The 20,671-nt window shown below is 35.9% G+C and overlaps 2 protein-coding genes across 2 annotated transcripts; one reads left to right on the forward strand and one right to left on the reverse strand.

Annotated features, from left to right (window-relative positions):
• Nucleotides 1-909: 909 nt before the first annotated feature.
• LOC139891717 (O-fucosyltransferase 29-like) lies at nucleotides 910-5,239 on the forward strand. Its single transcript, XM_071874701.1, has 9 exons — nucleotides 910-1,584; nucleotides 2,220-2,310; nucleotides 2,457-2,533; nucleotides 2,625-2,713; nucleotides 2,807-2,996; nucleotides 3,112-3,293; nucleotides 3,577-3,679; nucleotides 3,764-4,092; nucleotides 4,664-5,239. The coding sequence occupies exons 1-9, from the start codon at nucleotides 1,273-1,275 to the stop codon at nucleotides 5,049-5,051; spliced, it is 1,761 nt and encodes a 586-aa protein (XP_071730802.1). The 5' UTR covers nucleotides 910-1,272; the 3' UTR covers nucleotides 5,052-5,239.
• Nucleotides 5,240-5,999: 760 nt separating this feature from the next.
• On the reverse strand, nucleotides 6,000-19,953 carry LOC139888608 (uncharacterized). The gene is made up of 20 exons (XM_071871609.1): nucleotides 19,749-19,953; nucleotides 17,135-19,007; nucleotides 15,973-16,698; nucleotides 15,494-15,877; nucleotides 15,077-15,316; nucleotides 14,474-14,980; nucleotides 13,657-13,944; nucleotides 13,162-13,494; nucleotides 11,774-12,108; nucleotides 11,250-11,671; nucleotides 11,118-11,170; nucleotides 10,908-11,015; nucleotides 9,283-10,826; nucleotides 9,088-9,196; nucleotides 8,759-8,939; nucleotides 8,502-8,569; nucleotides 8,316-8,425; nucleotides 6,955-7,692; nucleotides 6,453-6,546; nucleotides 6,000-6,262 (listed from the first exon to the last, which is right to left on the reverse strand). The coding sequence occupies exons 2-20, from the start codon at nucleotides 18,996-18,998 to the stop codon at nucleotides 6,243-6,245; spliced, it is 8,124 nt and encodes a 2,707-aa protein (XP_071727710.1). The 5' UTR covers nucleotides 18,999-19,007; nucleotides 19,749-19,953; the 3' UTR covers nucleotides 6,000-6,242.
• Between the last annotated feature and the right edge of the window lie 718 nt (nucleotides 19,954-20,671).

A 20,671-nucleotide genomic window follows, 5' to 3' on the forward strand; every position in this document is an offset into this window, starting at 1 on the left:
CACGAACAATATTATCTTGAATGTTATTTTTGTCGATCGTTTTCCCGCCTAAATAATAACATTCATCACGAAGTGTCTCTTCTAAATGTTCATATTTTCGCGTGATCTTGATGCCGGAAAAAAAAATTCAAAAAAAAAAACGAAAAAATAAAATAAAATTTTCTTCCCCCCGCTTCCCCCTGATTGGTTACTTCCCAATTGATCCTGCCCCTATATATATATATATATATATATATATATATATATATATATATATATATATATATATATATATATATATATATATATATATATATATATATCGATTGTTTTGCCAAAAAACTACTGTATTACTTCCTTCATCCTATTACACGTGTTCACTTACTTTTTGTACATAGTTTTAGAAATTTCACTAACTTTATTCTCCACCAATCAAAAATTTTTTTTCCTCTAGAATAACTTTTCTTATTGGTTGAAATGGAATATATCAAAATAGAAATTTGAATACTTGTGATGGAACGGAGATAGTAATTGTTGAATATTGAAGATGAACTATATTGAAGCACATCGTGAGGGAATTTAGCTGCACGCCGTTAAAACTTTGAAAACTTTGAAACATGTTGCAGCTGACATAAACAATCCATTGACCCACCACCAATATAACGTCTTTTTGTGTCTTATTTTTTTATTCCGTTTATGTTATTATATAAGTTATTAAGTTAGTAATAATTAATAGTATATACATACTGTATAACTTATAGTATATTGTTATATAACTAATCAAAATAAATTTAAGTTTTTTTTACCAACAAATACACACCTCAATTTTAACTTACAAATTTTAAAATTAATAAATTAACTTGATATGAAATAAATTGAAGTAATCAGGATTGTACCTCTAAATCACATAATCCAAGTATCCAATACACTCAGACACAAACTCCTCTTTTATCATTCTCGCTCTAAATTACCTTTTCTTTCTTTATCTTTTTAAAAACACCCACCAAACTTAAACACCCATTTTATTACCGTACAAATTAACCAAAATTTTAAAATAATTACACAAATTTAGCCGCAATTAAGATTTTAAATCTCAGTGGAGTACACACCTCGCAAAACCCATTTCCACAAGCGTCCATTTTCACCCTTTAATAATCAGTATACATAAACATAATACATATACATATATGCATAGAGTGTGTGAGTGTACGTGTGTTTTTATTTTGAATGTAATATGAAATTGTGGAGAGTAGAAAAAGATTATAATTTTATGATTATATCTTGTTTTACTAAATGGGGGTAGCAAAATCTTGGAGATATACTGGTAAAGTATTGGTGTTGGCTAAACAGCATCATCATCATAATCATAATTTTTGTAAACATAATAAATTGAGGGTGTCAGAGCACCATCATTGTTTGTTATGGTCACCGTCGGAGACAGGGGTGGTGGGCGGCGGTGGTCTGCGGCGGCGGATCTCATGGACGATGGTTTGTGGGATGATGTTGTTTGGTTTGGGTCTTATATCATTTTTTACTGGCCATCTTGCTTCTTCTGATCTTCACTGGTATTCACATAAAATTGTTGTGAAAAGGAAGAAAAAAGTGGTAATTTTTTTTTTATATATATATTTATGACAAAAATGTATGAAATAATTGTGTTCTTTAATAGAAATAATAATAACAATAACAATAATGCTTGGCACACTTGTATTAAATTCTATGAATTTTAATTTCAGTCCTAATTTTGGACATGGAGTTCAGATTAAGCAGAAACTTTGTTACTTTTTTTGTTTGTGTTTATTTATGTGGACTACTCAAATGAGTTCTTGACCATGGGGATCAAATATGAAAAATGACTTTTTTTTTTTTTTTTTTTTTTTTTGGGCTTCTTTATAAAATTTGAGCAAAATATTGTGTATAATTTTATATTCAGAGGTCAAAGATGTTAGAAAAAAGTGATCTTTTGATTCTGAGGTGGAATCTTTTATTTGAAATTAAAGTTTCATGAAACATGTTTTGATTGAATTAGAAACTCTATAATGTTGTCACTTTAATTTTTGAACAGAAATGTTTTTGAAACCAAATTTGAAATGTGCAGAGTTTTCTTGTTTTCTTTTAGACACTTGCAGTTATATTTCTTCAAATGTACATAGCTTCACATTTTGCTTATGATTATATTGCAAAATACTAATAAGTTTACTCCTCCTCCTCCTTTTTATTTTTTATTATAACTGAAGGAGCTTAGTAGTAGCGCTGTACCAGTTGACTTATGGAAATCCAAGATCCCAAACTTCTATTACGGATGTAGCGAGAGAGGCCCTTTTTATGCACGTAAGCCTTCTTACCGATCGCATAATCAACCTACAAATTCTACTCAAATTTTGACTAAATTTTGTCATGAAAAATCTTCTTTTCGTTTGTACTAATTGTATTGGTGTACCGTTGACCCTTAAACTATAAAATTATGACTTTTGCAGCTCCTGCACGTCAGCCTCGTTCAAATGGGTATCTGCTCATCGCTGCAAGTGGTGGTCTAAACCAACAACGAACAGGGGTAAATCTTTTATTTTTCAATATAGACGAATTGTCATTGCTGATACTTTCTGTTAGTTTTTTGAATATTTTTAATAATGAATTTTATTTAGATTACGGATGCTGTAGTCGTTGCACGTATTTTAAATGCTACTTTAGTCATCCCTGAGTTGGACCATCACTCATACTGGAAGGACGATAGGTGAGTAAGCTGCGCTATGATTCATCAGTTTAAGTTACTACGCTTCTTAAAGATAATAACTTAAAAAATATATCGATTTTATTATATTTTCAGCGACTTTGCCAACATATTTGACGTTGATTGGTTCATATCGAATCTCGCTAACGATGTGCAAGTTGTCAAAAGAGTCCCTGACAAATTCATGAGATCACTCGAAAAAATACCGTACAGTATGCGGGTCCCGAGGAAATCGGAACCTCAATTCTATCTCGATGAAGTACTGCCGATTCTCAAGAAGCGACATGTAAGATATTATGTTTTTTTTTTAAATGGCGGAAAATCATGTTTTTCCTTGCATTGTTTTAAAAACTAAACTTGTTTTATGGAAGGACCTTATGATTTTAATGATGTTTATGCAGGTTCTTCAGCTAACTAAATTCGATTATAGACTTGCTAATGACCTTGATGAAGAGCTACAAAGGCTACGATGTCGGGTGAATTATCATGCTTTACGCTTTACAAAACCAATACAAAATCTTGGTCGGAAAATCGTTATGGAAATGAGAAAAATGGCTAGTCGCTTTATCGCAATTCATTTGAGGTTTCTCGTTAATGTCATTTATCTACTTTTTTTTTGTTTTGTTTGAATCTGTTATTTTATAATCAAAGATGATCATATAAAATTATAAATGTTATTATTGAACTAATAATATTATCTTTTCAATGAAATGATTTCGAAGTTTTATGCGTTAAAAAAGTTTCAGCGACTTTCAAACCGCTTTAGCTGTTCCATATTAAGCTAATTCTTATTTTACCCAATTAACCCTGTCCAGATATATGGGTCAACATGCTTACTTTACATAATGCTTGCATTTTCATTACAGGTTTGAGCCTGATATGCTTGCATTTTCGGGTTGTTACTATGGCGGTGGTGATAAAGAAAGAAACGAGCTTGGTGAAATCAGGAAAAGATGGGCAACGTTACCCGTGAGATTGTTATAAACATTTTTTAGTCCAAAATATACCGATTTTTGCAGAACTTTCTTTAAACCTAACTTGTTCTTGATTTAGGAAACGAGTCCTGATGGAGAGCGAAAGAGGGGAAAATGCCCCCTCACACCTCATGAAGTAGGTCTAATGCTTCGGGCCCTAGGTTTTGAGAATAACACATATCTTTATGTTGCTTCGGGTGAAATATATGGTGGGGACGAGACGTTGAAGCCTCTTAGGGAACTATTTCCGAATTTTTACACGAAGGAGATACTTGCTGGCGAAGAGCTCGAACCGTTTCTTCCTTATTCTTCTCAGCTTGCTGCCATCGACTACATTGTTTGCGATGAAAGTGACGTATTTGTGACCAACAATAATGGGAACATGGCGAAAATTCTTGCAGGTCGAAGGTATGATTCGAAAACTGTTCCTTTTAGTTAAAAAAGTTTGAATCTTTATGATTAGTTTTTTTTTTTTTTTTTTTTTTTTTTTTTTTTTATGATTAGTTTTTTCCCCAGAAGGAAATTTAAAGCCTTTAAATCTTTAATATCGAATTCGTAATTGTTAAACTAGTATGCCTTCATGCAAGTTTACTACTCCCTCCGTCCCAGAATTATTGTATAGTTTGAATTTTCGATGAATTTAAGAAATATTTGCAAATTGTCTATTATGCCTTCATTCAATGAGCTATTTTAGTTTATATATAGAGTCATTAATAGCTTAATAAATTAGTTGTTATATTAAATGATTTATTTATTTTCAATATTAAAAATGACATGATTGAAACTTTAATAGGTGTTTCATGTTGGTATATAGAGAAACATACAATATATTTGAGACAAACAAAAATAGTAAGTGGACAGTTTTTTTTAGTACAGATGGAGTATTTTTCTGAATAGGTTAATTTATATTTTTCATATTTTTTACTAGTTTCGGTTTTTTGTTAAAGAACCAACTAACTAATTATTTGGCTATCAAAAGGAGGTACATGGGGCATAAGAGAACTATTCGCCCAAACGCCAAAAAGCTTAATGCTTTGTTTCTTAAACGCGAAACAGTGCCATGGGGAGCATTTGCTAAAAAGGTGAAAGCTGCCCAACAAGGATTCTTGGGTGAACCTGATGACATGAAAAATGGGCGTGGTGAATTCTTTGAATATCCGTATACTTGTATCTGCAAGAAACCCTTCAAGCTTTCCGGTCTTGACAGTAACTACAACGGAACCCACACCCGCACAAATTTGACCTTCAACCCCGAAGCAGACTCTGGATACGGGCGTAATGAAGAAGATCAAGGTGTGCATAATGTGCAATATATAGAAAATGGTGGTATGATTGGAAATCACAAATCATCCCCATCATCATTATAGAAGTGAAGGATTGTTTTGACTTTTTGACTGACTAATGCCATGAAGAAATTTGTTTGTTGTGCTAAGTTGGCTCATGTTGTATTTATATTTTTCTGAGTGTCCATTTTATGAGTCTGGTTTTATTAGTCATTTAAGTTTGATGTCCTAAGAGTGTCATTTTGGGTATTCAATGAATCTTTGTATAGGAAAGTAGTTAAGCAGAATTCCCATTTTGTTTTTGTTAATACCAAAGTATCCGACTTACTTTGCGACCTGACTAATTGCAGGGTGACAATTTGGTTAATTTAAGGCAAATGAGTTGGAGATTGGCTCTTGCAGTTTGAGCCTTGTTTGACTTTTATTATATGTTAAGTTTCTTTAACGACTAATCTAATCTAATTATTTATAAAATGTCAACCATTTATCTAATTAGCATGACACCAAACCACATCCCACTTGCGTACACACACCCACACAAAACACGGCACTAATTTTGTACACACCCCACATGAAAATATCACTGTAAGTTTCAACTACACTCACACCCCACATGAACCACACGACTTTAATTCTCATCAATTTGTAATATTATAATACCAATATGCCACAAGTAAACAGTCAAGTCATAAATAAAAAGGTCAAATGAGTAAAAATGAGCAGCTTGTAAAACATAATGAATTCAATCTGAATCTCACACAGGTTCAAGACAGAACAGAATAGCTAAACATTATCCATATGATTCTTTAATGATAATTAAAAAAAACTTGATTTTAGCTCAAATCAATCAACAGTTCAAGATAATTAGACTTAAACTGAAGTTCAAGCTCTAATTAGAATTCTAAACCTAAGCTGCTTTACAATCCGAATCACTTTGGATTACATATTAAAAGTATATGTAATATGTAAATAAAAACGGTCTTTAGCAGCATTAGATAGGCTTGTTAGCTTCTTTAAGCTATCATTCAAATCTAAATAAAAACGGGTCCAATTCGGATAAAAAGATAGGGCACTTGGAATTAATCATGTATCCATGATTCAGTGCTCTGTATCGAACCTGACTCAGGACTTCAGCAAAATAATAGAAACATCCATATACAGAGCCTATCAGGGTCAATGTGGTAACAAAAGGTAACAAATAGAAAAGATTAGTATATAAAAATCTTCTACATGCTAACATGGTCATGGAGCTGTTCCTAGTTCTATATTCTCATATCAGCCTGAGTTCGTACTCCCTGTTACAAAGATGAGGAACCGAGTTAACGTACTTTCGAAGATCAAGTCTGAGAATCACGAAAATAAACATAAAAGTAGAATGAGACTATGAGGTCACATTGCATTAATTTTACTTTTATTAAAAAAATATCCATGTCATGGAGCATCAACGCTTGCATGTCAATGATGTCATGGCCGAAGTTTATTTACCTTTTGGTGTAACCTTGTTGTGACTCCGTTGTATTGCATGCGAAACAGTTGGCATCTTTGAGATGGTCATTGAACTTTGCAACCCTTCTAATAGCTGCAGAAAACAAAGCCCAGAACAACCAAATTAAATAATCTAAACGAACTTAACGAAAACATGTGACACACATATTTTTATCATTAACTTACGCACACGGTTGTAAAAGTCAGCTGACACGTAGGTTTGGGGACTAGCCCGTCCCAAGTTGCCCAAAAATGCCTTAAAAGTTGGTCAACGCGGTCAAAGTCAGTCAAAGTTGGGTCAAATATTTTATACTTTTAAAATTCAATTTTGTGCCAATGTTTGGAATATTTATGTCTTTGGTTTGAGATATTTATATGTTTAATTTATTTATTACTAAAAGTCAATGTTGGTCAACACCCGACTCGTCCCCAACTTGACCGACTCGTCTCACCTTCCCGACTCACACTTCTACAACCTTGATTACGCAACCAGAATACCAACCCTCGAAGTTGGCTGAATTTTACGATGTGATCTGCGCGGCTCAACTTCAGAAGTAAACTTGTCCTTCACTTCTACATTAGTTGTCTTCCTGTCACCAGGTGTAGCAACTTTTCTCTTGTTTAAACGCTGAGATACGGACTTCGATGTTGACGGTTCTTCAGCATCCTCAGTGTTAGAAGAACCAAAATCCATCCGGTTTCGGTGACAAGCAAAGTTGGAATCCTTGTCATTTGTATCACTCGAAGACGCATCATGGGACATGGATTTAGAGGCTTTGGATTTATCCTTCAGATTTATTGGTCTGAGTAAGGGAATTGGCGGTTTCCTCGGCATATGGAACTTGGATTTTACTTCAGCAACATGTTTAGAATCCTCTTTCGATCCACATGGCGTCGAATAACTTGTAATCTTGTCAGAATCATTTGCATCTGCAACATAATGCGTGCTAACATTCACAAATTTCTGTTTCTTCCCCGGCTTAGGTATACCAAAAACCACTCTTGACCTTTCCTTCTGTATACCGGTCTTCATTGTTCTATGCGTGTTGAGCTTATTTTCGTTTTTCGAACTTTTACCGACATCAAATAAACTTCTGTGGGCAGATGAAGTGAGTATTTTTGAATCTTTAGGTCTCCCGCGCTCACCAAGATCGATAACGATACTTGAAATGTTACCCTTCTCTTTACCATCCACAACAGGGTTACCAACCTTTAGTCGCTTTTCGTGTGGGGTATCACCCTGTAACAATGCATTTCATTAAGAAGACGTATGTATTTTGAAACTGATAATGTGAATTCGCAATTAAATAATCTGTTGTTCTGAAACATGTCATATAAAATGGTTCTTCTTTGTTAACAACCAAGACTCGCACACGCATTACATAGTTTTATAGGTTGATTATCGACAAACGTACACATAAAACGACGAAACGAGCATTCTCTTTAATTGTTGAAGTATTTTATTTAAAAGGAGCCCTGTTCAACAAACGAGAATAAAACAGGTTTCTGTTAACCATTTACTAATGAAAAGGATTAAGCTTTACCATAATTCTCTAAAAATCACTTTTCATGTTTACAATGAATCTTAATATGATGTCACTGGGAAAAAGTGAATGTGATTTAGCAAGGTATAATCTTTTTATAATATAATCAGTTCGTAATAAATCTTTTTAAGATTCCAATCTATTTACTGTCTAACGTCAACATTAGAATGTGTAAAAAATATGTGCAAGTGAGAAACCTGAATTAACTGAACCCTGAATATAGAAAAATATTATCAAAAACATTTCAAATGAACACTAAAATCCTGATCCTCACGACTTAAAGTCGAAATAACCAAACAATAACACATATTAACCTAACCTCAGAAGAACGGCATCCCTTTAAACTGGACCACTCGATCCACTTGCCATCCTTCCATATAAGAGTCGGCCTAACATGCCATGACCTAGCAGCTGACGTCTTCTCTTGATCTGCAAGCATATGCCAACATTTCAGCACTTTTTTAAAAAAATTTCTAAAAAAGAACTCTAATCTAACTATACATACCAGGAAACTGAACAGTTAGAGAAGTTACATCAATCTTATTTGTCTCCACGACAACTGCTTCACACCAGCTACAAAACATATATAACCAAAACATTTAACAGGGCACTTTCACAAAATATTAACAAAAAGAAAATTAATTATAAAAACTTGGTAAAAAGAAATTGAACGTTTTTTTAGAATCTACATGTCACCATAGATAGATCAAATGCACTAAGGCATGATAAATCAAAATCTAAAGCATTTTGTAAAATGCTTACCGATCATGTACCCACACATCAACTCGATCTCCGCTACACCAAGCATTGTCTATAAGTGCTGTTCTGCCTCTCTTACGAGTGCCTTCAAACTGCATAGTATTCAAACGATGGGCAATGCGTATCCTGGGTGCCTCAGTGCCTTCAACTTCAAGTGGGACCCACTGCTCTAGTTTTCCCGAACCTAAAAAAAGACCAAAAATAAGGTTTTGTAGTTGAATGTACTTTAATCACTATACAGATACCCAATTAAATTTATAAACATCCCAACTTCCCTAATATCAAATCTTATAATACTTCATTTTATAAAATTATTACTTGTATTATCTTACCATCATCTGAATGGATTTCGGTAAAACGAACCAATGCTTTTCCATCTTTCAAAGTCAGTACATTTGCTGCGAACCAGGCACCTATGTTCTTGTTGACGTCTTTATAAACCTAAAATACAGAAAGACAGGATTCACAAAAATGCCAACACCTCACACCAGGAACCATTTTGCTCAAAAAAGAACCATTATTATTACCTCGACAAACGAGCCCTCTATGATGTTCTCATTCCAACTGCCTGAACTACTTTGAGTCGCGTTATGGTCAACATCTAAAGTACCATCAGGACCTTTGTGATCGATTGTACTTTTATCATTTTCAAAGCTTGTACCTGAACCTGAGATGCCATCAGTAATCAACATCTGATTCTGAGCCAAATCCTGAGAATTCTTTCGCAGGGATAAATCACGTTTTAAAGTCTGAATCTCTTTTTCATTAAAATCAGTTTCATTATTCTGTTTGTCAGAATAACCCGGCTGGTTAGATAACTGTGGAGTCTTGCAGTAACCATCAGGACCAGACTCAACCAACTTTGTTGAAGTCAAAGGATTACCCATCGCAACAATCTTCCCAGCTTGTGATACCGCTTCTGCCGCCAGCTCAGCAGCTTTTACAATAGCATCTAAATTCTCAGCATGTTTTGAAGCAACTGAAGCAGCTTCAATTCTCCGACGAGCAGCTTCTCTGGCAGCGGAAATGATTGAAGTAGACTTATCATGTGAAATCATGATGCTGTGATCATAACTTGATCGGAATACTTCATCAGCCATTAACCTTGCTTGTTCAGCAACATTTGAAGCAATTTTAGCAGCAGCTGCTGCCACTCTAGCAACAGATGAAGCAGCTGTTATCGAAGATGCTACTTTAGCTTCCTCATCAGAAATCAACGCAGAATTCTTTTGCGTTTCCATCTGGCTCCATACCGTCTGGCAGTGACTGACCGCAGCTGCAGCTTGTACTGCTGCATCTGATGCGTGTACTTTTGACTGTTCAATGTTGCTCATAATATCCTCTCGTGTGACACTCTTCTCGATGTTTTCATCAGCACAACTAACCTGACTGTGATTACTTTTAGGGATATTGAAAGGTGTCGACAAGGGGGCTGATATTGAAGGTTGGCTAGTAACGAGAAGAGCAGTCGCTGAATTTGTCTTATTATGAGAAGGAAACGAGATTTGATTGTAACCTTCTGTATGAGGGGCCCACGGAAGACGAGTCACGGGTGTAGAGTGTGACCCCACCTCAATTTGAGTAGCAGCAGCCTTCTTCCTCTTTCTGCTTTTTGTATCACTTGAAGGCTGACCAGACATTACAGGTACAGAAGAAATGGTTGGACCAGCAACAGGGTTCATAGAAACTAAAGGTATACCTGGACCACCTGATTCTTTGACAGTGGTTAGTTTAACCGATTCCGTTATAGGTAACGCAGAAAATGGAGCACTAAAAGGAGCAACTGGTGAAGTTGCAATCCATTGACCAGGAAACGGGCCCTGAGATAGCCAAGACGGATTATGTCCAGCAATATTCTGCACTTGTGGAGTTTGATACGGATGCAAAGGAGAGAATGTGGGGCGATAATCAAGAACAGCACTTCTTGGCATTGCACTAGCTTGCACACCGCACGGTGTAGAAAAGTTCCAGAGAGGAGATGAAATGGGGATCATGGGACTAATAGTTGGTGAAGAAATAACTTTGCTTTGAGCAGAAGCATGTGTATTTGCTTGATCAGAGTCCTTGTTACCTAAATAGTTAAATATAAACTGAGCTCCAATAAACATTAAGAAGTGTGATGTATCTTGAATGGGTTGATTTCGTTTAATACCTGATCTTGATTGCATAGGCGTGCTAAGGTTGTTGACTACAGACTTCTGATCATGAACTCTTTCTAGACAAGCATGCCAAGCAGCCTCCCAGGTTCTCCGTCCACCATCTGTAAACACATGTGAAGATACTATCATGAATTATCTGTTATTAAGAGCAGTTCAAGCACATAATAATAACTGAGAATTGCGAAATAGTGTAGTCAACTTACCGGATTGACCAAACGCAGCGATCATATGAGGCTCATCAGGTGACGCTCCAGATCTGAAACATTCACCCGAGCATATTAAAAACCAAACGACATACATACATGTGCATATGAGTCTACACTACAAGTACTTACATTAACGATCCATATACTAAAATTTGCGCTCGCAATTGCACTTGTTGATTGTCAGTAAAAGACCGCGGGAATAGAGAGATTGAATTATTCAGGTCGGGCAATTTTAATGAAGAACTAGCACCCTCATTAGACTTTGAATCTTTGGCCAGAGTAACATGTTCAGTTGCAGGAGGGGTGGTTAATGATGCACGCAGCTTTTTTGCTTGTGAACGTCTATTGGGAGTTGTTGCTATCAACTGGGTACGTTTCTTGGAAGATTCTCTCCCAACTGACTTTCGCCTCGGTTTACGCTCAGAAGTCTTTTTGGGTGCTGCTTCATTGCCTGTACTCATAGGTGTTTCAGGACTAACCACAATATGTTCATGCAATTTGACAGGATCCGATTGGCTAGCACAGGGACTAACAGATGACTCCTTTGTATTCTAAAGAAGTTCATAACAAAAGAAGCATTATAAAGGGATACAATGAAAATAGTAGTGAAGCTAGTAAATTATTAGATGAAACAAACATAAAACAATGCTTACCTTTGACGTGCTAAGATTTTGACCAGTATTTGCATCGACCTCCAAAGTAAAGCTTTGTTCTTCATTGGAAGGACTACTGGACGAAACTGGTTGACAACCATCGTTCTCACTAGTCACCTTGGAATGTGGATATTTCTCAAGGATGAAAACCTCAGTGGCATCTTGCTTATCTTCTACACTTTGAGAACATTCAATGTCTTGTGTGTCTGAGCATGAGATAATTTCAGGTTTATCTGATGAAACAGAACCACCTCCATTCGGTACCTCAAGTATGGTGTCATGTTCATTTTGAACAGCTACATCAACAGAAGCCTGCTGATCATCTGGTGTATTTGCTGCAAGACCAGTCAGGGATCACATAACAAATACGTATTTGAACATCATTTATATGACCAATCAGATTTGTAACTCAGACAAAATATGTTTTAACATTCTTTTGTGTCACAAATTTTTATCCTTGAATATAAGTTTTAACTAAAACAAACGACACAAGATTAAACGGGGGCCCTTGTGGTATGTCAAAAAAAAAATACAACCGAGTCCAGAAGTATTTTCTTGACATGGGAAATCCCCGCAGTATACACATGTTTCATGGGGAGTCCAATTCACTAACGGACGTTTAAAATTCAGTTAAGTTCCCTCACATGCTTTGCACATGAGAATAATTTCGCCCTTTCATTTTTTCTCTCTTTGGCCTATGTCTTCATCTTCTACCCATCTTCACCTTCTTCCAACTTCATCTTTTTTTCTAACCTTTCCCCAGATTACAAATCATTCAACCAAAAATTAATTCATTCAAAATCAAAAAATAATTGACGACAAGTCTATTTGCTTACACTTGTCCTTAACCAAATTAAAACCCTCAACAAACAAGATCTGAAACCATTTCATAAAACAAAATCCAAGAATATATAACTAAAGCACCTCTTAATAGCTGGGTGTGATTGTAGAAGCCTAACTGATGGAGGTGGGTCTAGTCAAAAACAAATTCCAGTGAAATCCATATTTCAGATATTTGCCAAATCGAATTCCGGTGAAATCGACGGTTACATTGTGAAATGAACAACAGGAGCAAAACGAAAGAGGAAAAAGGTAATTAAAAGTTTGTTAAGATTTGGTGATGGATTGAGGGATATAGTTTTGTTAGGGGAAGAGCGTAACTGAATAGGAGAGAGGAAAAAGGTGAATTAGAAAGTAAATATACTCTCAGATGTTTGGCACATTATTGGTTGTAATGATTTTTTTGTGAATTGGACTCCCAGTGTCAAAATTGTGAATACTACAGGGATTCCGCCCATGTCAAAAAGAAAAATACTTTTCGACTCCAATTGTATTGTTTGACATACCACATGGACCCCGTGTAATTTGTCAAAAAAAACAGAGATTACCTGATAAAATTGAAGGTTCTTTTTCATCTTTTCCCGCTAATTTCTGGGGGACCACTAGACCTTCTTCATCAGCATTATTACTGGATGAAACTAGCTGCAAACCATCGTTCTCAAAAGTCACCTTGGAAAGTGGATAGTTCTCATGGAAGAAACCCTCAGTGGCATCTTGATTGTGTTTTACACTTTGAGAATGTTCAATGTCTTGTGTGTCTAAACATGAGATAATTTCAGGTTTATCTGATGAAACAGAACCACCTCCAGTTTGCACTTCGATGTCATGTTGATATGGAACAGCTACATCAACAGAAGCCTGCTGCTCATCTGGTGTATTCACTGCAAAACAGCGAGGAAATCAGAATAGTATTTACTTAGCAAAAACGTATTTGAACATCATTTATATGACCAATCAGACTTGTAGCCGACATAATATATCTTGCGACAAAATACCTAAAAGGTTCTATTCTTAATCTTTAATTGAAAACGAACAAAGATTACCTGCTAGATTGGAAGGTTCTACTTCATCTTTTTCCGGTAATTTCTGGGGGACCACTAGACCGCCTTCATCAGCATTATTACTGGATGAAACTAGCTGAAAACCATCAGTGGCATCTTGATTATGTTTTACACTTTGAGAATGTTCAATGTCTTGTGTGTCTGAACATGAGATAATTTCATGCTTATCTGATGAAACAGAAGCGCCTCCATTCTGCACCTCATGGATGGTGTCATGTTCATAAGGAACAGCTACATCGATAGAAGCCTGCTGTTCATCCTGTGTATTCACTGCAAAACAGTAAGGAAATCAGAACATTATGCACATAACGGAAATGTATTTGAACAACATTTATATGAGCAGCGTTGTAAAACTCCCAGATTAATGTCGAGTACACCTTTTCAGGAACCGGCGATTTTCAAAATCCAAAGTATTCAATTGGCCAACGTCGGTTAATGGGTTAAAACCGGAGTTAGTCAGTCGAAGTCAATATTGGTCAACATTATAATATGAGTTTATGTTAGAATTTTATAGTTTTTGAAGAAATGAAGATTATGTTTATGTTTCATACATTTATGTTTAAGGCTTATGTTTATGTTTATGGATTTCTTATATATTTACACAAACAAATTTGAAATTTATGATTTACATTTATAAAAAGTCGAAGCCAATCACTCAGCCAATCACTCCCTGAGTTGGCAATCACTCTCTCAAAAGTCCTGACCGATTACTCCTCAATTAGCAATTTTTGCAACGTTGTATATGATTAATCAAACTTGTAACTCAGACATAATATATTTAAAAACGAACAAAAATTACCTGCTAAATTTGAAGGTTCTACTTCATCTTTTCCAGGTGATTTCTGGAGGACCAGTAGACCTCCATCATCAGCATTATTACTCGTTTCTGCTGGTAAATTAGCAGAAATGGAGCTCGTCTCAACTGTAATAGAGCACTTGTGACCACCTTGATTATCCTCTGTTGTTTGTTTACTCAGAGTTTCATCGGAGTCACCGACAGGAGAATCACAATGACCAATAAGTTTGCTTTCATTTTTTTCCACATCTTCAGAAACATCGTCCTTTTCAACCAGTGGTAAACAACCATCCGATGCACAATCCAACGTACTTTCAACTTCGTGGGGCCCTTTCTTAGAGCTTCCCACTTCCACTTTAACTTCATTATCATTGTACAGTAAACTTACCCCAAGTATTGGGGATGTTGGCTGGTCTTCATTAACATCAACTATATCATCAGTTCCAGAAGGCAATTGCACCTCATCTGGAATGTCAGTAGATGAAGCTTTACTTGATTCGACACCAGTAACTGTTCATGCAAAAATGGACATAACTTACTTTGAATATATTGCAAGCATCTACAATCTATATCCACTGTTTGCAACAGAGATTAGTAAAAATGTACCTGCATTGTTCTCATAAGTCACCTGAGAATGTGGATATTTCTCAAGGATGAAAACCTCAGTGGCATCTTGCTTATCTTCTACACTTTGAGAATGTTCAATATCTTGTGTGTCTGAAGATGAGATAATTTCAGGTTTATCTGATGAAACATAACCACCTCCATTCGGTACCTCAAGTATGGTGTCATGTTCATTTTGAACAGCTACATCAACAGAAGCCTGCTGCTCATCTGGTGTATTCACTGCAGAACAGTGAGAAAATCAGAACAGTATTCACATAACAGACACGTATTTGAATATCATTTATATGACCAATCAGACTTGTAACTCAGACATAGTATATCTTAACATTCTTTTGCATCACAAATACCTATAAGGTTTTATCCTTGATTTTTAATTAAAAAACAAACAAGGTTTACCTGATAAATTTGAAGGTTCTACTTCATCTTTTCCCGATAATTTCTGGTTGACCACTAGACCTCCTTCATCAGCATTATTACTCATTTCTGCTGGTAAGTTACCAGAAATGGAGCTCGTATCCACTGTCTTACAGCACTTGTGACTACCTTGATCATCCTCTGTTGTTTGTTTACTTAGAGTTGCATTGGAGTCTCCAACGGGAGAATCACAATGATCAACCACTGGTAAACGATCATCTGATGAACAATCCAACGTACCATCAACTTCGTGGGGCCCTTTCTTAGAGCTTCCCACTTCCACTTTAACTTCATTATCGTTGTACAATAAACTCACCCCATCTGGAATGTCAAGAGATGATGCTTTACTTGATTCGACATCAGTAACTGATTATACAAAAAAGGACAGAAATTACTTTAAATATATTGCAAGTATCTAACTCTATATCCTATGTTTGCAACAGAGATTAGTTTGAATGTACCTGCATCTGTTATAACAGCCATATTAGATTCAGATCCTTGAACGATTCCAATAACCCCTTCATTGACGTCAGCAGGCGAAGATGGCTCAACATTCTTTTGGCTATCAGTAGCTCCAACAACATCAATGTCCATATCTATAGAATCCGAAGGCAGTTTTGCATCATGTCTCTCATTGAGAGTAGCACATTGATCCGTAGCGATAACATCCGGCGATGATCGAATTTCATCATCTACCTGCATTATGTGACTCTCATCGTTTGAATTTTCAGTGTAAGCTTTTGAAGAATTATACCCCGCTGGTTCATCCTTAGCTGGGATGAATTCAGAAGGCTTTTCGCCTGAAGATCCTGATGTTGATAGAGTTTCACCAAAAATGTTAATCGCAATTACTTCTTCCATTTCTGATTTTAAAACACATCCGACACCATTTTCAGTTTCTTCAATAGAATGACAATTCACATGAAATGGACTCGACAGAACACCCACATTATCTATTTCTTCAACTGCCTGCGTTTCAATACATCCACTACTTGGAGAAACATCATGTGATTCCTCATGCATGTTATCATTAGGTTCCTCGTTAACCTTTGAGCATAAACTCACCCCAAGTATAGGATATCTTGTGTGGTCTTCATTAACATCAACTATATCATCAGGTCCATAAGGCAATTGCACACCATCTAGAATGTCAGGAGATGAAGCTTTACTTGTTTCGGTAGCAGTAACTTATTATGCAAAAATGGACATAAACCACTTTGAATATATTGCAAGTATCTACAATCTATATCTACTGTTGTAAAAGTCTGCCAAGTCGGTCGACGGGTAGGTTTGGGCCCGACTATCCTAAAACACCTTGAAAGTCGGTCAACGCTAAAAAGTAAGGTCAAAGTCGGGACGAGTCGGTCAAAGTAGGTAAAAAATTGTATAAGTTCAAAAATAGATATTGTGCCATATATCTATATTTGAAATATTTATGTTGTATGTTTGATATATTTATATGTCATATATATGTGTTTACTTTATTTATTACTAAAAGTCAACGTTGGTCCCCTGTCTCATCCCCGATTCGACCAACTGGTCCCTCCAAAGTCCCGATCGACTCGCGAATTTTACACCTTTGGGTAAATCCTATGTTTGCAACAGAGATTAATTTAAATGTACCTGCATCTGTTATATCAGCCATATTAGATTCAGATTCTTGACCGATTGTAATAACCCCTTCATTGACGTCAAAAGGCGAAGATGGCTCAGTATTCTTTTGGCTATCAGTAGCTCCAACAACATCAATGCCAATATCTATAAAATCCAAAGGCAGTCTTGCATCATGAGTAGCACATTGATCCCTAGCGATAGCATCCGGCTCCAATGATCGAATTTCATCACCTACCTGCATTATGTGACTCTCACCGTTTGCATTTTCAGTGTAAGCTTTCGAAGAATTATACCTCACTGATTCAGCCTTATCTGGGATGACTTCAGAAAGCTTTTCACCTGAAGATCCTGATGTTGACAGAGTTTCACCAACATCGCTAATCTCAATTCCTTCTCCCGTTTCTAATTTTAAAACACATCCAACACCATTTTCTGTTTCTTCAACAGCATGAAATGGACTCGACACAACACCCACATTAGATACTAAAGAATCAGAAACCTCAGACTTCATGTCAGTGTCCTCAACTGCTTGCGTTTCAATACACCCATTACTTGGAGAAACATCAACTGATTTCTCATGCATGTTATCATTAGGTTCCTCGTTAACATTTGAGCATATCAGAGAAGCAGGAACTGATGTGTCGTTAGTCTCCGACTGTTCATCTATCTGCATGTCACAGCTCTCAACTGGTAACGAAACTGAAGGTTCCTCATCAACAGGGATACCACCTTTAACTGGCTGTGTGTCCACATATTCTACGTTTAAAACAACCACGCCTTTTTCCTCATTATACGTACAAGTTTCAACAACGGTGCTACTGTGGGTTAAATTGCCCATACTATTCTCTTCGTTTTTAATAATAACATATGGCTCACTGCTATTTAAGTTCTTTCCCATAATATCAACATCTTCTATTCTCTCTTCAGAAACATCTTGCTGGTTTTTTTGAGACTCCTCAACACTTGCATCAACATCTCGTGAGAAGCCAGCATATCCAAATTCTGCCTCGCAATCTAAACTCACTTTTGACTCAATATTCTCATGCAAGTTAGGATTAGGATCGATAGTATTAGTTAAGCTACCGGGCTCACAAACATCCAAATCTTCGTTTACTACTTCTTGTACAACCTTTTCTTCCTGTCCAACTGATTTTAAATTCATTTCAACAGATTTGAAAGATGTTGCTTCAGAGACATCATCATCTCGTGAGGAGCCTGCATTTCCACAGTCTGCCTCGGCGACAAAATTTTGCTCTGGCAAGTCGTTAACAGAAGATGCATTTGCTATTTCGTTCGCCTCATGATGTACATCATCACATACCTTATCAACATTTTCCTCACCTAAAAATACCAAATTAAATTCTCCACCAGAAACTTGAGATTGTGATTCGAATTCGGCAATAGATGCCTCACAGTCTGAACTCACTTTTGACTCGATATTCTCATGCAAGTTAGGATTAGGATCCATAATATTAGTTAAGCTACCGGGCTCACAAACATCCAATTCTTTGATTACTGTTTCTTCTACAACCTTTTCTTCTTGCCCAACTGATTTTAAAAGCATTTCAACAGATTCGAAAGATGTTGCCTCAGACCATACATTCTTACGTGATGATTCCACTACACATGAACTGAACTGTATTTCACTAGTTTCACGTGAGTATTCCTCAATCCAGTTATCGTCTTCCTGACTTGTGATACCAAGAAAAACCTCGTTTTCTACCAGACTATCGAACCTTAGATGCTCTTGTAGGCTATCGTCAAACTCGAATTTATGATGAGCATATGGACACAATAAGGGAGTAACTTTGGAGTTCCCTTCGCCAACTAATTGATGATTTTGGTCTTGAGCATCATTGTCATCAATATCCATTGAGTATCCCTAAGTTATTATGAAGTTATGATGGATATATATAAAGGTATACACATACACAAAAGCACATAATAAAAAATTAAAAAGACAAAATAGAAAAAACAAATTATGTGTGTACAGCCGTACATTAGATATGCTGAAGCACAACTTAAGATTAATATGTGACAACTTAGGCTGCTTAGAAAAGGAAGAGTTAAATAGACGAGCATAATAGTACTATCACACTATGCAATCCAAACGCATTCCAACCAATGCGTTAAACCAGTACTAGTGTAACATGCAACGAAAACTATTCAACATCGTTTTCTCTCTTTATCGTAGTAATAAAGCATTACAAAATAACTAACCAATATAAGGTCATCAAGTGACACACATAGCATACAGTACACATTTCTATGATGATGTAATTGCCTCCCAAGTCCCAACCAACACGCACAAAAACTAAAATACACAACTATAATTCAGAAAGGTTTCTTTATCCAAATTCAATCCCAATAAAAGTCTTCGAACATAACCCTAGTTCAGTAAACCCTAAAGTTCACACTACTGATAATCAATACACATTCAAAAACACGGCTACCTCACAAAACAATTATTATACATACAAACAATAAAATCATTTATTGTAAAGCAACAGAATTACAGAAACAGTACACGTGGTTAATGAATAAATGAAATGAAATAAAAACATGCACAGTTAATAATTACCAGATAAAGTAAGTGTAGAAGAAGAGGAAAAGGTACTACTACCTCCCTCCATTCGACATTAAAATCTGACCGTTCGATCAAATTTGCAGCTCGTTAGGGCTCAGAAAACTTGTCATTACAAATTAAACAAGCGATATAAACCCTAATTTTACAAAGTGATGTATATAAGTACGGGAAAAAATACGATAGATGAGATCCAACGGAGATTATTGTAATTAAATCGTTTGGTCGGTGGGGTTTGAGTGAAGTGAAGGAGTACGGTTATGACCTAGAGAGGGATGATTGCGTACACACTGAAAGAGTGAAGTTTATTGTGTGCGCCAGAAATACTAGGCGATAGAATTTGAAACAGGGTAAGAGGGCATTTTGGTAAATCAGGTTGCTACGTGCCTTTTTGTTAATTTTTTATTTTCTTTAATAAAAAATAAATTATAAATTACTACTGTATTAATTAAATTAAAATTAAAGAAACTTTCATTATAGATGAAAATTCCCAAACTGATACCAGCAAAGGAACAACATTGAACAATGATGAGGCTCGCAAAGAGTAAACCAAACTAGAGCAAATTAACTATACGCTAACTCGAGCCGAACCCAACGTTATCAAAAATCAAAACACCAAACTAACTAACCTACATATAACAAGTTTAAAACAAACAAAAAACCACAATAACAAGTACTAACACAAAAGCATACGACTTAACCAGCTTGAGAAGAACGTTTTTTATTTCTTTCATTCGGCCGAGAAGTCCCGCCAACCTTGTTAATGGGCACTCATTTACCTTTTCTAGATTTAAAAAAATTAATAGCTAACATCGGCCGAGCTATCAGTGATAATCGAACCCGGGCACAAGGTGGGATCAAACCCTTCCGATTGGGGGAAAGAAATTTCAAAGTAAAGTGGTGGACCAAGAAAAACGAGATTGAGAACATTTTGGAGATAAAAGTATCATATATTCTTTTTA

The sequence above is a fragment of the Rutidosis leptorrhynchoides genome, chromosome 2 (genome assembly GCF_046630445.1).
Source record: "Rutidosis leptorrhynchoides isolate AG116_Rl617_1_P2 chromosome 2, CSIRO_AGI_Rlap_v1, whole genome shotgun sequence".
Classification (NCBI taxonomy): Eukaryota; Viridiplantae; Streptophyta; class Magnoliopsida; order Asterales; family Asteraceae; genus Rutidosis; species Rutidosis leptorrhynchoides.

Coding starts and splice junctions, on each gene's coding strand:
- LOC139891717 (XM_071874701.1), top strand. CDS start 1,273: ATGGGGGTAGCAAAATCTTGGAGATATACTGGTAAAGTATTGGTGTTG. Junction 1,585..2,219: donor TGAAAAGGAAGAAAAAAGTG/GTAATTTTTTTT, acceptor TAACTGAAGGAG/CTTAGTAGTAGCGCTGTACC. Junction 4,093..4,663: donor AAAATTCTTGCAGGTCGAAG/GTATGATTCGAA, acceptor GGCTATCAAAAG/GAGGTACATGGGGCATAAGA.
- LOC139888608 (XM_071871609.1), bottom strand. CDS start 18,998: ATGGATATTGATGACAATGATGCTCAAGACCAAAATCATCAATTAGTT. Junction 12,109..13,161: donor AGAACCTTCAATTTTATCAG/GTAATCTCTGTT, acceptor CTGGTCTTGCAG/CAAATACACCAGATGATCAG. Junction 6,547..6,954: donor AAATTCAGCCAACTTCGAGG/GTTGGTATTCTG, acceptor TGTTTTCTGCAG/CTATTAGAAGGGTTGCAAAG.